The 15,568-nt window shown below is 38.8% G+C and overlaps 1 protein-coding gene across 2 annotated transcripts in view; it reads right to left on the bottom strand.

Annotated features, from left to right (window-relative positions):
• The window catches only part of LTN1 (listerin E3 ubiquitin protein ligase 1), a 72,801-nt gene that overhangs the window by 13,282 nt on the left and 43,951 nt on the right, over positions 1–15,568 (bottom strand). For both annotated transcript variants that reach the window (XM_040484098.1, XM_040484099.1), the window contains 4 exons: positions 14,631–14,773; positions 1,871–2,006; positions 1,527–1,671; positions 623–836 (listed from right to left, as the gene is read on the bottom strand). In XM_040484098.1, coding sequence (XP_040340032.1) covers positions 623–836; positions 1,527–1,671; positions 1,871–2,006; positions 14,631–14,773 — 638 coding nt within the window. The remainder of the gene's footprint in view (positions 1–622; positions 837–1,526; positions 1,672–1,870; positions 2,007–14,630; positions 14,774–15,568) is intronic.

The raw sequence follows: 15,568 nt of genomic DNA, 5'->3' as shown, positions 1-15,568 counted from the left end.
GTCAGACTCTCAACTGACTAAGCCACCCAGGCGCCCCCAAATGTCATTTAAGAAAATGAAGTTAAAAACTGACAAACATTAGTACTGTCCTAGCTAGAAACTATCATTTTAACAGGTGATCATAACTGTTTAATAACTTCTATTAAAAAAAGAGAGAAGTTTGGGGCTCCTGAGTGGCTCAGTCGGTTAAATGTCCCAACTCTTGATTTCGGGTCAGGTTATGATCTCATGGTTAGTGAGTTCAAGCCCGACATGGGGCTCTGCACTGTCAGTGCAGAGCCTGCTTGGGATTCTCTCTGTCCCTCTCTTTCTGCCCCTAGCCCACTTGTGCTAAATAAGTAAATTTAAAACAATTTAAAAAAGAGAAGTTTGAGTTATAAATAATCTATTCATGTTATCCGAATTACTATTATTTTAATGCAATGGACTTTGGATAATTTGTTATTTTTCAATTCTTGACTGTAAAGCAGAAGCATATGTGATGCTTCTAGATGCCAAGCTTTTTCTCAGGCTCTTTTCTTAACTATTCTGTACTGTTTGACTTAAACATCCAAAGTATTTGTTTTGAAATTTTCAACCAGTCATTTGCAATGAATCTCACTATGATTCCCCTTCCACTTGCCTGTAACAGTCACCAAAAGAGGTAAAAGCAAATTGTGGATGCCCTGGGAAAAAAATTCTTTCCATTCACTGATTAGATTCACGGGGAGATTGCCAATGGTGTCCAGAGTTGTGGAATCAAAAAAAGCACTGAGCTCACAGGCCAAATCACAGCTGACACAGGCAAACAGTTGTACAAGTGGAACAGAATACAGTGTGTGATTCTCCCTTGTTGTCTGAAGAAACAAAAATATAATAGGTAAATACTCTTTTTTTATTTCTAAAACTATGAAAGAAAATATCAATTACCATTTACCAAGTAAAATATATTAAAAACATTTATAATCTCAGGAGCCTAACTAATTGGGCATTATTAAGTCTACTTTAAAACAAGTAAACTGAGGCTCAAGCAGGTCAGATTTGAACACCCTAAGCCACACACATAGCAAACGCAGGGGAGATTCAGAACAGTCTAACCCTGATGAATTGCTTTGTGTGTCCACAAACATCACACTTGCTTTGTGTCATAAAAACAACACTAATTCCCCTGAATTTGCTTTATCTTTAACTTATTACTGACACAGTACATTTTATGAATAATTTAAGAGTCAAAAAGATCAAAAGAATAGTCACGAAAGATAAAACCTGCAAGGGCTGCACTACAAACACTACGTTAAAATGAGCTGATGGAGAGAACACTTTAATAGCAGGGGATTCGGTCACTCAATGATACTGGCAGACATTAAGACTCTATCACTTTACTGTTCTATCAAACGGTACCTGGTGACAAATACATCTTTAGTGTTTAAATGTTTGCAAAAGAGCTAATCACTATCATCACTTGAAGAGTAAGATTAGTAATTGGTTCTAGTATACAGATATGCATGAAGACCCAACAGAGGTGATGACACATCGAGTTAATTTACCTCCAACCAAGCCAACATGGAGCACATGATGAAGTCCCATTCACTCTCTGCCAAAGGAGATGAACAGTATTTCAGGAACAAGGAAAGGAACCGGATTATTTCTATATTCACACCTAGTATCTCTGGACTTACTTCTGACAGATTACTGTGATAAAGACAAAAGCAAAACAAAACAAAAGAATTATATGCACAATTAGAAACTATTTTATCTTAAACCTTACTTATAAAAGTCTGGTTTAAATGTTTACCATCTTGTTAGTGTACCAAACTGTGATTATAAGATACGCAATTCTAGATACACATTGTAATGGGGGGTGGGGAACACAGTATAAAATATCACCTACCAACTGAAAAGAAAAACATCTTCATGATCTTTCTTCCAGGATATTAGAATTTTTAATATACCATGTAATAGCTCCCCATCATCTATGCTTCTGGTTTGCAGACAAGAGTTGAAAATGGCAAGATGTCCAAAACCTCCTAAAGTAAAATTCAAAATGAAAATTAACCCACATCTATCTATACAAATTGCCTTAAACAAAAGTCTTGTCTTACAGATGTAGAAATTACTGCTTTCTCTGATAAAACTGGTGTTTGAAAGAAACTAGGGATGATCACTCTCTTATCAAAGGATAAACAAGTAGGACACTCCTGCTAAGGCACCAAGTTGTAAAAAAGTATAGAACAGGAGAGACATCACCGAGGATGGTGACATAGGTTGTTCCTGACTTTGCTCCCCCTCACAAGAAAAACAGCTAACAGCTATTCAAGAACAAGGCATCACTGAGAGACTGCTATGGGTTTGAGGCTGAAGCGCCCCTACACCTCTGAGGCCAACACAATATGCATTAGGAAGGGAAGAGAAGCAGCTCTACCCTGACTGCGTTGCCCCTTCCCAGGAGAGTGCAGCACCGTGTGGCACGGTCTCCCCTGAGACTCTGGCTCCTTCGGTAGGAAAAGAGAACCCAGTGGGGAAAACCAGCACGCCTCATTTATTTTGAGTTGCTTTCTGGGAGCCCCTACTCTGATCTTGCCCCACTGGGACTGTGGGGAGTCTGTGACAAAGAATGGGGAGGTAACAACCAGCACATAGATCTTGGCAGACCAAGTTCACAGCTGCATTGCCCAGTTGTAATCCTCACCAGTGGCTTTTTTATCTGTAGAACCAGGACAAGGGTGCACTCTGACCAGTGAACACAGTGGGGTACAGATCTGCCTGATTCTGATCCTGGAAGTTTTGCCCACCCCAGAGCCCAGTTTACCCATGCCCAAATAAGCAGCTGAGTCACAGCCCCACCCACCGTGGAGCATCTTCCAGCCCCATCAGACCAGAAGGGCTGGAGACAACTCCTGAAAGCTGTGTGGCCCGATGGCACTTGAGCCAAGAGGGGGCTGAGCAGGGCTAATCGCCCCAGAGCAAAGGCAGTACTGTGCCCTGAGGCTTCCCCTGCTACACACAAGCACAGTGATTAATTCCCAGACAGGCTGAGGGTAGCCCCTGGCCCCTGCCAATCACAGAACGTGTTTGGGAAACTGAAGAGTAGCCTAAAGCGGCCTCTCTCCTTCCCAGCCAGGCAAGGGAGTGGAGACGTAGCCCCACACGTGGAGAGTCTTTAGGCCCCATCTGACCGGAGGGCTAGCAAAAATTCCCGAAAGCTGTACAGCACAGCAGCACTACAAGTGAGAGGCGGGCGAGCAGAGCTGATAGTTTACAGAGCAAAGCCAGTGGCCCTGCTCAGTCAGGGAACTTGAGATGTACTTCTGTTTGGGTTAAGACAATCAGAGCCTTACTGGCTTCAGAGCTACTTCTGTCACTGTGCCCAGGCAGAAAATCTTCATATGTAGCTCCACGCTTTGCCAAATACAGCCTTTGGCCGGTATGACCAGAGAACCTAACTAGAGCACACGGGAAGCTCCATAACCTGTCCACTGGGCTACAAAAGGTGACACCTGGACAGAAAGCAGAAGCCGCGGCCTCCCCCATCTGCAGGGCGTCACCTCCTAAGGGAATTCTGTGCACATTCTTGCCAATTCAGGTCCCCCAGCGGTGAGCTGCACAGACTCTGGACTTTGTCCTGCTGCCCTGCCAGGGCAGGAAAGCTAATTCACAGCCCAATCTGCTACGAATACAGTACCCAGTCCTAACCATCTAGTGAGTCTGACCAGAGAATCCAGGCAACTACAGCACCCTCCTACAGCCTCAGGTATGGAACCAAGCCACAGTTCTGTCCAACTGTTCTCCCCAAGCCTGTGCTCAGAGCTCAAACAGCCTTGTCCAAAAGCAGACTAACAGCAGGCTCTACTTACAAAAGGACGGTGCCAGCAGACACACCTGAAAACCCAAACTGAGCTGACTGATAAAGAACGATCTCTGCCACAACCAACCTACAAATCATAACGTTTGGAAGAGGAGCACAACTGAATGTGCAGATACCGCCATAAGGAAAAAAAGGATCACAAATAATCAGATAAATCTGACACCATCAAAGGAAACTACTAAAGCTCTAGCAAATGACCCTAAAGAAATGGAAATCAGTTAAACCGGGGGACCAAGAATTCAGAATAATTCTCTTAAGAAGGTTTTTAGCAAATTATAAGAAAAGACAACTAAACAAAGTTAGAAAAACAATGCATGAACAAAATGTGAAGTTTGATAAGGAAACAGCAACCATCAAAGCAAACAAACAGAGGGGCGCCTGGGTGGCTCAGTTGGTTAGGCAACTGACTTCAGCTCAGGTCATGATCTCACAGTTTGTGAGTTCGAGCCCCGCGATGGGCTCTGTGCTGCTCTGTGCTGACAGCTCAGAGCCTGGAGCCTACTTCAGATTCTGTGTCTCCTCCTCTCTCTACCCCTCCCCTGCTCATGCTCTGTGTCTCTGTCTCTCAATAATAAATAAACGTTAAAAAAAAATAAAATAAAAAACAAAACAAACAAAAACACCCCCCAGAAATCCTGGAGTTGAAAAATACAGTAAAATGAAATGAATTCAATAGTTTCAAAAGTTGACTGAACTATGCAAAAGGATCAGACACCTTGAGAATAGGACACTGGAAATTATGTAGTCAGAAAAGCAAGATGAAGAAAGAAAATGCCTATAGGAATTATGGGACACAATGAAAAAAGAAAACAACTACAATATTCACATCATGGTAATTCCAGAAGGAGAAGAGAAAGGGACAATAAGTGTATTTAAAGCAATAATGGCTGAAACTTCCCGAACCTGCAGAGAGAAATGCACATCCAGATCCATGAGGATAATTACTTGGTAATAAATTGAATGTGAATAGGGTTACCCTCAGTCATATCATAACTAAATTGTCAAAAGTCAAAAGAATTTTAAGAATAGCACAAATGATAAATTTCATATAAGAGAACTCCCATTAGAGTATCAGTGGTTTGCTCAAAAGAAACTTTCCAGGCCAGGAGAGAATGGGATGACATTCAAAATACTGAAAGAAAATGAATGCTAACCAAGAATTCTATGCCCAGCAAAGCTGTCCTTCAGAAATAAAGAAGAGACAGAAAGTTTCCTGGATAAAACAAAAGCAAAAGGAGTTCAATACCATCAGATCTGTCTTACAAAAAAGGCTAAAAGGAGTTCTTTGAGTTGAAGTAAAAGTACACTGGTTAGCAACATAAAACATAAAAAGGTAGCATAAATCTCACTGGTAATGGTAAATAAAGAGTTGAATTCTACAATATGACAACAGTGGTATATAATTCACTTACAACTCTAGTTAAAAGGTTTCTTCTTTTTTAATATAGTAAAAATGGGGCAGCTGGGTGGCTCAGGGTTGGTTAAAGGCCCTACTTCTGCTCAGATAATGATCTCACAGTTTGTGAGTTCAAGCCCTACATCGGATTCTCTGTCTCCCTCTCTCTCTGCTCCTCCCCTGTGCAGTCTCTCTCAAAAATAAACATTAAAAAATAAATAAAATAAAATAAAATATATTAAAAATAACCATAACTACAATAATCTAGCAATTATATAATATAAAAAAAAACTGCAAACTGTAACAACAATGGTAAATTAGCAATGATTCTAATTTAAAGTCACCAGCTACATTAGCCCCTAAGAGTGTCAGCCTGTTCTTTGAAGCCAGCCATTGACTTCTCCTCTCTAGCTATCAAAGTCCTAAATGGCATCTTCCTAAAGAAGGCTGTTTTGTCTACATTGAAAATCTATTATTAGTATAGTCACTGTCATTAATTATCTTAGCTAGATCTCCTGGATAACTTGCTATAGTTTCTATATCAACATTTACTGCTTCACCTTGCACGATTATATTATAAAAAAGGCTTCTTTCTTAAATCTCATGAACCAACCTCTCCTAGCATCAAACTTTTCTTCTGCGGCTTCCTGACCTCATTTAGCCTTCTTAGAATTGCAGAAAGTTAGGACCTAAAGGGAATGTTGTAGCTGGTTTGATCTTCTATCCAACCACTAAATCTTCTCCACATCAGCAGTAAGGCTGTTTGCTTTCTTATCATTTATGTGTTCAATGGAGAAGCACTTTTCATTTCCTTCAAGAATTTTTCCTTTGCACTCACGACTTAGCTGCTTGGTGCAAGAGGCCTAGCTTTCAAGCTATCTTGGCTTTCAACATGATTTCTTCACTAAGCTTAATCATTTCTAGCTTTTTTTGTTTTGTTTTTTAATCATTTCTAGCTTTTGATTCAAAATGAGGGGGCGCCTGGGTGGCGCAGTCGGTTAAGCGTCCGACTTCAGCCAGGTCACGATCTCGCGGTCCGTGAGTTCGAGCTCCGCGTCAGGCTCCGGGGCTGATGGCTCAGAGCCTGGAGCCTGTTTCCGATTCTGTGTCTCCCTCTCTCTCTGCCCCTCCCCCGTTCATGCTCTGTCTCTCTCTGTCCCAAAAATAAATAAACGTTGAAAAAAAAAAAATTAAAAAAACAAAAACAAAAAAAAAACAAAATGAGACACGTGACTCTCCTTTCACTTGAACAGGCAGAGGTCCTTGTAGGGTTATTAACTGGCCTGGAACAGGCAAACCAAAGGAGGAGGAGGGAGACAGGGAATGGCCAGTTGGTGGAACAGTCAGAACACACCACAACACTCATCAATTAAGTCAGATGTCTTACATGGGCATAGCACATGGCACCTCCAAATAATTACAATAGTAACATCAAAGATCACTGATCACCAGAAAAAAACATAATGAAAAAGCTTGAAATACTGCAAGAATTACCAAAATATAACATATAAACATGAAGTGAGCAAATACTGTTGGAAAAATGGCACTGACAGACTTGCTTGATGAGGGTTGCTATAAGCTTTCAATTTACAAAAAAACAAAAAACAAAAAAACAAACAAACAAAACCCAGTATCTGCCAAGTGCAATAAAGCAAAGTGCAACAAAACAAGGTGTGCCTTTACTTTATATCAGACAAAACAGACTGGAAATGATAAAAAGAGATGAAGACATTATAATGATAAAAGGGTCAATTTTTCAAGAAGATAGTATAATACTAAATATTTATGCACCCAACATTGGAATACCTACATATATAAAGCAAAAACTAACAGAGCTAAAGGAAAAATACAGTAATACAGTAACAGTTGGGGACTTTTAATACTGCACTCTCAACAATGAAGATAGGTTATCCAAAGAATCAGTAACTAAACAGTGGACTTAAACAACACCAAATGGACCTAACACACATAAAAAGAAGAAAACAGACTCCTATATCCTAACATATATGTATTTATTTAGAACATTTATGCTTCTGTTCTATCCAACAACAGCAGAATACACATTCTTCTAGGACAGACCATAGGCTGGACCACAAAACAAGTCTCAGCAAATTAAAAAAAAACCCTGAAATCATACCAAGTACTTTCTCTGACCACAATGGCATCAAACTAGAAATCAGTAACAAGAAGAAAATTTGAAAATTCATAAAGAAATTAACACTTTCCTAAACAACCAATAGATCAAAGAAGAAATTAAAGCAGAACTAAAACTTTGAGGTAAACAAAAATGGAAACACAACATACCAGAACTTGTGGGATGCAGCAAATGCAGTCCTAACAAGGAAGTTCACAGTAATAAATGCTTACATTAAGAAGCAAAAAAGATCTCCAAATCAACTACCTAATTCTATGACTTAAGGAACTAGAAAAAGAACAAACTGAGCCCAAAGTTAGCAGAAGAAAAAAAAAAAAAGATTAGAGCAGAAATAAAAGAGAGAAGAGAAAAATAATAGGAAAGATTAACAAACTAAGAGTTAGTTTTTGAAAAGAAAAAAACTGACAAACCCCTAGACAGACTACCCAAGGGAATAAAAAAGAGAAAGGACTCACATCAACAAAATTGCAAATGAAAAAGGAAACCTTACAACTGATATCACAGTAATTCAAAGGATCATAACAGGCTACTATGCACTATACATGCCAACAAATTGGACAACCTAGAAGAAATGGAAAAATTCTTAGAAACATACAACTTAACAAGACTGAATCAGGAAGAAACAGAACATCTGAGTAACACTAATCAAAAATGAAGAGAAGGCCAGGACCAGATGGCTTGATTGATGAATTCTGCCAACTATTTAAAGAAAAATCAACACTCATTCTTCTCAAACTCTTCCAAAAAATGGAAGAGGAGGGAATACTCCCAAATTCCTTTTATAAGGCCAGCATTATCCTGATACCAAAATCAGGAAAGGATACTACTAGAAAAGAAAACTACAGGCAAATGTTCCTAATGAATACAGATGAAAAATTTCCAGTAAAATACTAGCAAACTGAATTCAGCAGCACATTAAAAGGATCATTCACCATGACCAAGTGGGATTTATCCCTGGAATGCAAAAATGTTTCAACATATGCAAATCAATATATATATATCACAGTAATAAAATGAAAGAATCATACGATCATTGCGATACACAAAGAAAAAAGCATCTGACAAAATTCAACATCCATTCATAATAAAAACTTTTAACAAATTAGGCACAGAAATAACATATATCACAATAGTAAAGGATATATATGACAAGGCTTCAGCTAACAACATATTCAATGGTGAAAGGCTGAAAGCTCTTCCTCTAAGATAAGGAACAAGACAACAGTGCCTGCTCTCACCACTCCTTTTCAACATAGTACTAGAGGTCCTCGCTAAAGCAACCAGGCAAGAAAGAGAAATAAAAGGTCAGAATTGGAAAGGAAGAAGTAAAATTGTCTCTTTACAGATGACATGATTTAATATATAGAAAATCCTAAAGACTCAACCAAAAACCTGTTAGATCAATGAATTCAGTAAAGTTGCAGGGTACAAAATTAACATACAAAAACCAGTAACATTTCTATATAATAACAACAAATTTTCTGCAAAAGAAATAAGTAAATCAATCCCATATACAACAGCATCAAAAACCAAATATTTAGGAATAAATTTAACTAAGAAAATGAAAGTCCTACTTTGAAAACTATGGGATATTAATGAAAGAAATCAAAGAAACAAATAAATGGAAAGGTATCCCATGTTCATGGATTAGAAGAATTAATATTATTAAACTATCAATACTACCAAAAACCATCTATAGATTCAATGCAATCCCTATTCAAGACGCCAATGACATTTTTTTACATAACTAGTAAAAAACACACCTAAAATATATACAAAACCACAAAAGACCCAGAATAGCCAAAGAAATTCTGTGAAAGAACAATGCAGGAAGCATCACATTTCCTGAAACACAGTACAATAGGGCATAAAAACAAACATACCAATGAAACAGAACCGAGAGGTGAAAATTAACCCAAGTACATATGACTAACTAATAAATGACAAGAGATCCAAGAATACTCAATGGAGAAAAGATCGTCTCTTCAATATATGGTGCTGGGATGATAGGCTATTCACATGTAAAATAATAAAACTGGTCCCATATCTTACATTACTTGCAAAACTAACTCAAAATCAATTAAAGGTTTAAATATAAGACCTGAAACTATGAAATTCCTAGAAGAAAACAGGGGAATAAAGCCCCTTGACATGGGTCTTGGTAATTAATTTTTGGATAGGACTCCTAAAGCACAAGTAACAAAATAAAAAAACAGACAAATAAGACTACATCAAACTAAAAAGTTTCTGCACAGCAAAAGAAATCATCAACAAAGTGAAAAGACAATCTACCAAATGGGAAAAAATATTTGCAAGCCATATATCCAATAAGGGATTAATATCCAAAATATATGAAGAACTCATACAACTTGAGAGCAAAAAAACAGCCCATTTTAAAAGGACAAAGGACCTGAACAGACATTTCTGCAAAGAAATATATGTCAGGCCAGCAGATATATGAAAGGATGCTCAACATCACTAGTCATTAGGGAAATGCATTAAAGCTACAATGAGATATTACTTCACACTTACTAGAAGGGCCATCATCAAAAAGATAGGTAACAAATGCTAGCATGGCTGTGAAGAAAATGGACTCTGTGTGCACCTTTGGTGGGACTGTAAAATGATACAGCCACTATGGAAAACAATAGGCAGCATCCTCAAAACATTAAAAACAGAACTACCATATGATCTAGTAAGTCCATTTCTGGGAATATAGTTAAACCTCAAATAAGGTAGGAATTAGGGGCACTGATCTCCCCACCCCATGCTCTTGAAAATCTGCATATAACTGCTGACTCCCCAAAAACTTTACTACTGTTGACTGGAAGCCTTACCAATAACATTGACAATTAACACATATCTTACATGCTATTTGTATTAACTATATTCTTATGGTAAGTCTAGAGAAAAGAAAATGTCAAGAAAAGCATAAGGGAAATACATTTCTAGTATTGTATTTATTGAAAAAAACATGTATATAAATGGACCCACACAATTCAAACCCACATTATTCAAAGGTCATCATATAACCAAAGGAAACAAAAATGCTAACTCCAAAAGATATCTGCACCCCCATGTTCACAGCAGTATTATTTACAATAGCCAAGACATGGAAACAATCCAAGTGTCCACCAATGGATGAAATGGAAAAGAAGTTGTGGTAGATATATATAGAATGGAAAACTATTTGGTCACAAAAAAAGAGGACATCCTGCCATTTGTGACAACATGAATGAACCGTGAAGACATTATGCTAAAGTGAAATAAGTCAAAGACAAATACTATATAATCTCACTCATAAGTGGAATCTAACCAAACCCAAACTCATAGAAAAAGAGATCAGACTGTGGTTACCAGAGGTGGAAGATCAGAGGAGAGGGGGCTTGGAGGAAAGATGTTGTAGAGTTACAAACTTCCAGTTATGCGATAAAGAAGTACTAGGGATGTAATGTACAACATGTTGTATGATATATAGGAAAGTTGGTAAAAGTTAATCCTAAGAGTTCTCATCACAAGAAGGAAATTCTTTTCCTTTCTTTTCTTTTTATTATATCTGAGAAGATGGATGTGACCTGAACCTACCAAGGTAATCATTTCACAATATATGTAAATCAAACCATCATGTTGTGCATCTTAAATTTACACAATTATGTACATCAATAATTTTTCAATAAAACTGAAAAAAAAAGTATAAAATGTTAAAAAAAAAAAATCACAAGTTTTGGGACACCTGGGTGGCTCAGTCAGTTGAGCGTCTGACTTCAGCTCAGGTCATGATCTTGCAGTTTGTGAGTTTGAGCCCCGCGTTGGGCTCTGTGCTGACAGCTCAGAGCCTGGAGCCTGTTTCAGATTCTGTGTCTCCCTCTCTCTGCCCCTTCCCCACTCATGCTCTGTCTCTCTCCGTCTCTCAAAAATGAATAAACGTTAAAAAAAATTTTTTTTTAAAGAAACCACAAGTTTTCAGCATGGCGAGGGTCCAGGATGAAAGCAAAAAGAGGTAAAACTGGAGAGATCAGTTGTCATAAGACTGTAAAATGTTCCATAGGCCAAACTAAGGACTTAGGTTTTTATCCTGTAGGTAAAAGGGAACCAAGGAAGAAAAGGGGGAAAAAATGTATAATGTATTTAATCCTCCTTTAAAGGCAGAGGAAGAATTTTTTTTTTAAATCTTCCTGGCAAAAGAGAATAGGCAGCTCAAGTATAATCAGAAACAATGGATTTTCTAATAACTAAATAGTGAAAAGTACATTAGCTAATTCTGTTTCATTACTTTGGCTGAAAGAGCAAACCCAGTTGTCAAATCTCAAAAACATTCCTCCTCCTCAAGGGCTTCCACACAGCTAGGCACCTCGTGGTCTGTGTGACACTCAGCCCTGTCTCCTGCCCCTGCTTCTCCTCTGCCATCCTTCAGTTAGTTATAACCTGTGTGGGAGAAACCACCCACACTCCCATTAGGTAATTCTTCTCCTCTCCACACAGCCTGTCCAACTGCATCCCCTGTTCCACGACTGCAAATCCCAGCCTTAAGCGAACACAACTATAAAGCTTACTGCCCTAAAAATTTGTTTTTGACATCAGCTAGCCCTAGGTGCCATAAAGTAATTCTTTTTGACAAATGTTTGTCGATAGGCATATTCTTCATCCACTACTTCAAACTTTCATTACCTTCTTAAAATCTGCAATCCAGCTTCCACTCATCAAATGACTGAGCCCAAAGAGACATAAAGCTAAGTAAGGAACACATGAAGTTCCCTATGTTTTCTTTATTCACATCTGCCCCCTGCCCCCACATTTCTCCTTAACTTCTCTCAGAAGAAAGTCACTCCACCTACACAAGGTCAGCATCTTCTTCTTTTTTTTTTTTTTTCAACGTTTATTTATTTTTGGGACAGAGAGAGACAGAGCATGAACGGGGGAGGGGCAGAGAGAGAGGGAGACACAGAATCGGAAACAGGCTCCAGGCTCTGAGCCATCAGCCCAGAGCCTGACGCGGGGCTCGAACTCACGGACCGCGAGATCGTGACCTGGCTGAAGTCGGACGCTTAACCGACTGCGCCACCCAGGCGCCCCCGGTCAGCATCTTCTAACTACATCCCATCCCTCTCATCTCCTCAGTGGGAACTATCATCAATGACTCTGTCTCTATTTTCTATTCCTCCTCCTCTACACCTGTTTTCCCTCTGACCTTGAATTCGCCTCCAGTTCTCACCTTCTTTCTACATCCCTTTTCACCGAACACTTAGAACTATCTGGCTCTATTTTCTCACCATTCTTCATTCCCGTAATGCCAAAGCTAATGGACACTTTTCAGTCCTGAATTTTATTTGAACCTCTGTGGCATTTAACACGGGTGATGAATACTACCTAAAACTTCTCTGCTTCTCTTTATCTGTGGCCCTTATTCTTAAGTCTCCATCCACCCATATGTGGATCCACTCCATCCCACCTTATATTTACGTACTGGTGTTCCCTTGATATTCTTCTCACTCTTCACTCTCCCCAGACAAGCTCATTCTTATTTATAAATTAGACTACCACCTATATGACGTGGGCTTTGAAAGGAGTATTTCCATCAAGTCAACAGACAATCTCCATTTGAGTATTATTCCAGAGTCACCGTAATCTAATGTTTTCAAATTTTAACACTGGCTCCCTGTATACCCCTGCCCTATCTTCCTCCCAACTTTCAAGTCTCCTTTAAAGGTTCTCTCATGCACGGTTTAAAAAACAACAACAAAGGTTTTCTGTGAGGACTAATAGTATTTCCTTCTATCCAATTAAGATATAGAATCACAGAGCCATGCCAATTCTATTTCCTTAATCTCTTTCATTTCCAAATCCTCTCTTCCATCTATACCTTGATTTAAACTGTTTATCTCTCATTAAGTCTATTCCAACAGTTTCTGTCTTATAACCCAAATCTCACTTCCCTCATATCCACCTTTCACAGTTATCAAAATAATTTTTTTTGAATGAGAGAGAGAGAGAGAGAGAGAGAGAGAGAGAGAGAGAGAGAGAATCCCAAGCAGGCTCCATGCTCAGTACTGGGTCCAACGTGGGGCTCAATCTCATGACTCTGAGATCATCACCTGAGTCGATATCAAGAGTTGAATGCTTAACCAACTGAGCCACCCAGGTGCCCCTCAAAATAATTTTCTTTTTTTTTAATGTTTATTTTTGAGAGAGAGAGAGAGAGACAGAGTGCAAGCGGGGGAGGGGCAGAGAGAGAGGGAATCACAGAATCTGGAGCAGGCTCCAGGCTCTGAGCTGTCAGCACAGAGCCCAACGCAGGGCTCGAACCCATGAACCACAGGATCATGACGTGAGCTGAAGTCAGATGCTTAACTGACTGAGCCACCCAGGCGCTCCTTACAATAATCTTTCTAATGAGATAGTCTTACTACTCTCCTACCTAATTTGAGCCAACAGCTCCTTAGTGCCTACCTCTTAAAGTCCAAACTCCTTAACCTACAATGTTAGGCCTTTTCCCTACTATTTTCTCAAAATTCAGCTTCTTGTACATCCTAACACCCTTTGTCCCCAGCCTCTTCCTGAAATGTCAGCCAAACTGAACTCTCAACACTTTTTTGTTTCTGTGTACCTGAAATGCCCATCCCCAATTATATCCACATGGAAAACTATCCTTCATCACTTAAATTTTTCTCTTTGTGAAATCGCCACTGATGCTGCAAAGCAGAGCAGGGAAACTTGTTTTCTGCTGCTTTGACACACAGTCCATTTTTCTGGTACATTGGTTACCACGATATAACTTTATGTCTGTCCTTTCCACAAAAGGAACTGCCACAGAGCCATGTTCAGTAAATGTTTATTAAATTAATAAACAAACTAACTAATAGAGTACAGAGTGTCCAAAAAGGTTTAAAATACAACGAAAGCTATTCTCTCTGTTACCTTTATATGTTCAATCAGTGGTTGACTAGGGAGAAACTGAAATTAAGCATAGCTAAAAATGCTATACGTGGAAATAATTAGAGAACATTGGTGGTTTTTTTGTTGATACCTGTGGTTTTAGTCTTCCCTAAGGCTGTAGCATTTCTGTACTGCAAAGTGGTAACAGCCACTCCCCAAAGACACCCATACTACTGACTGTCAACGTGTTATGTAGCAAAGTATAAAGTAGGAATAAATCAGCTATAATTCAATTTACCTCTGCTAGATCTGGATTAGATATTAAGCAATAATTAAAGAAATATTTATTATCAGGCACTAACCATTAGTACTGCAAAGATCTTCCTTAGTCCAGGCCAAAAGCGGAGGTATACATTGAGCAATGAATTCTTTCTTGTCTTCTTTTGACAAAAACGGACAGAGACTTTGAATGGTATGCATATTGCCTTCCGTTAGTGGGAAAAACCTGTTTAAAGGAAAGGAAAAGTATGAATTATATTTATCCTAAATATGCAGTTATTTCACAAAATTCCTGCCCTTCAAAATATTCAAGAAGACTAATAACTCCACTATATAAAATAACTGTATAGGAAAAAAAAAGAAACTATGAAAAGAGATTGACAGCTGCTGATTCTTAATGATGAGATTGTGGATATTTTTTACTGCTTCTCTTTTTTACATGTTTCTAATTTTTATTTATTAAAAAAATTTTTTTTACTGTTCATTTGAGAGAGAGAGAGAGAGAGAGAAAATGAGCAGGGGAGGGGCAGAGAAGAGGGAGAGAGAGAATCCCAAGCAGGCTCTGTGCTGTCAGCACAAAGGCCAACGCAGAGCTCAATTCACAAACCGTGAGATCATGACCTGAGCTAAAACTAAGAGTCAGACGTTTAACTGACTAAGCCATCCAGGCAACCCCCCAAATGAACTATTTCTAAGTGTACACTTCAGTAGTGGTAAGTACATTCCACCTGCTGTGCAACCAATCTCCAGAAGTCTCTTCCTTTCACTAAACTGAAACTCTACCCATGAGGGGCACTTGGCTGGCTCAGTCTATACAGAATGCAACTCTTGATCTTGGGGGTTGTGAGTTCAAGCCCTACACCAGGTTCTGAGATTGCTTAGAAATAAAATCTTAAAACAACAACAACAACAAACAAAAAAAACTACCTATGAAACAAGAACTCCTCATTTCCTCTCACCTCAGGCCCTGGCAACCACCATTCTACTTTCTGTCTCTCTGAATCTGACTACCTTAGGTATC

The sequence above is a fragment of the Herpailurus yagouaroundi genome, unplaced genomic scaffold (assembly GCF_014898765.1).
Source record: "Herpailurus yagouaroundi ecotype Mexico unplaced genomic scaffold, PumYag 162, whole genome shotgun sequence".
Lineage (NCBI taxonomy): Eukaryota > Metazoa > Chordata > Mammalia > Carnivora > Felidae > Herpailurus > Herpailurus yagouaroundi.
Note: the sequence above shows the minus strand (reverse complement) of the source record. Positions and strands in the feature narration are given on the sequence as shown.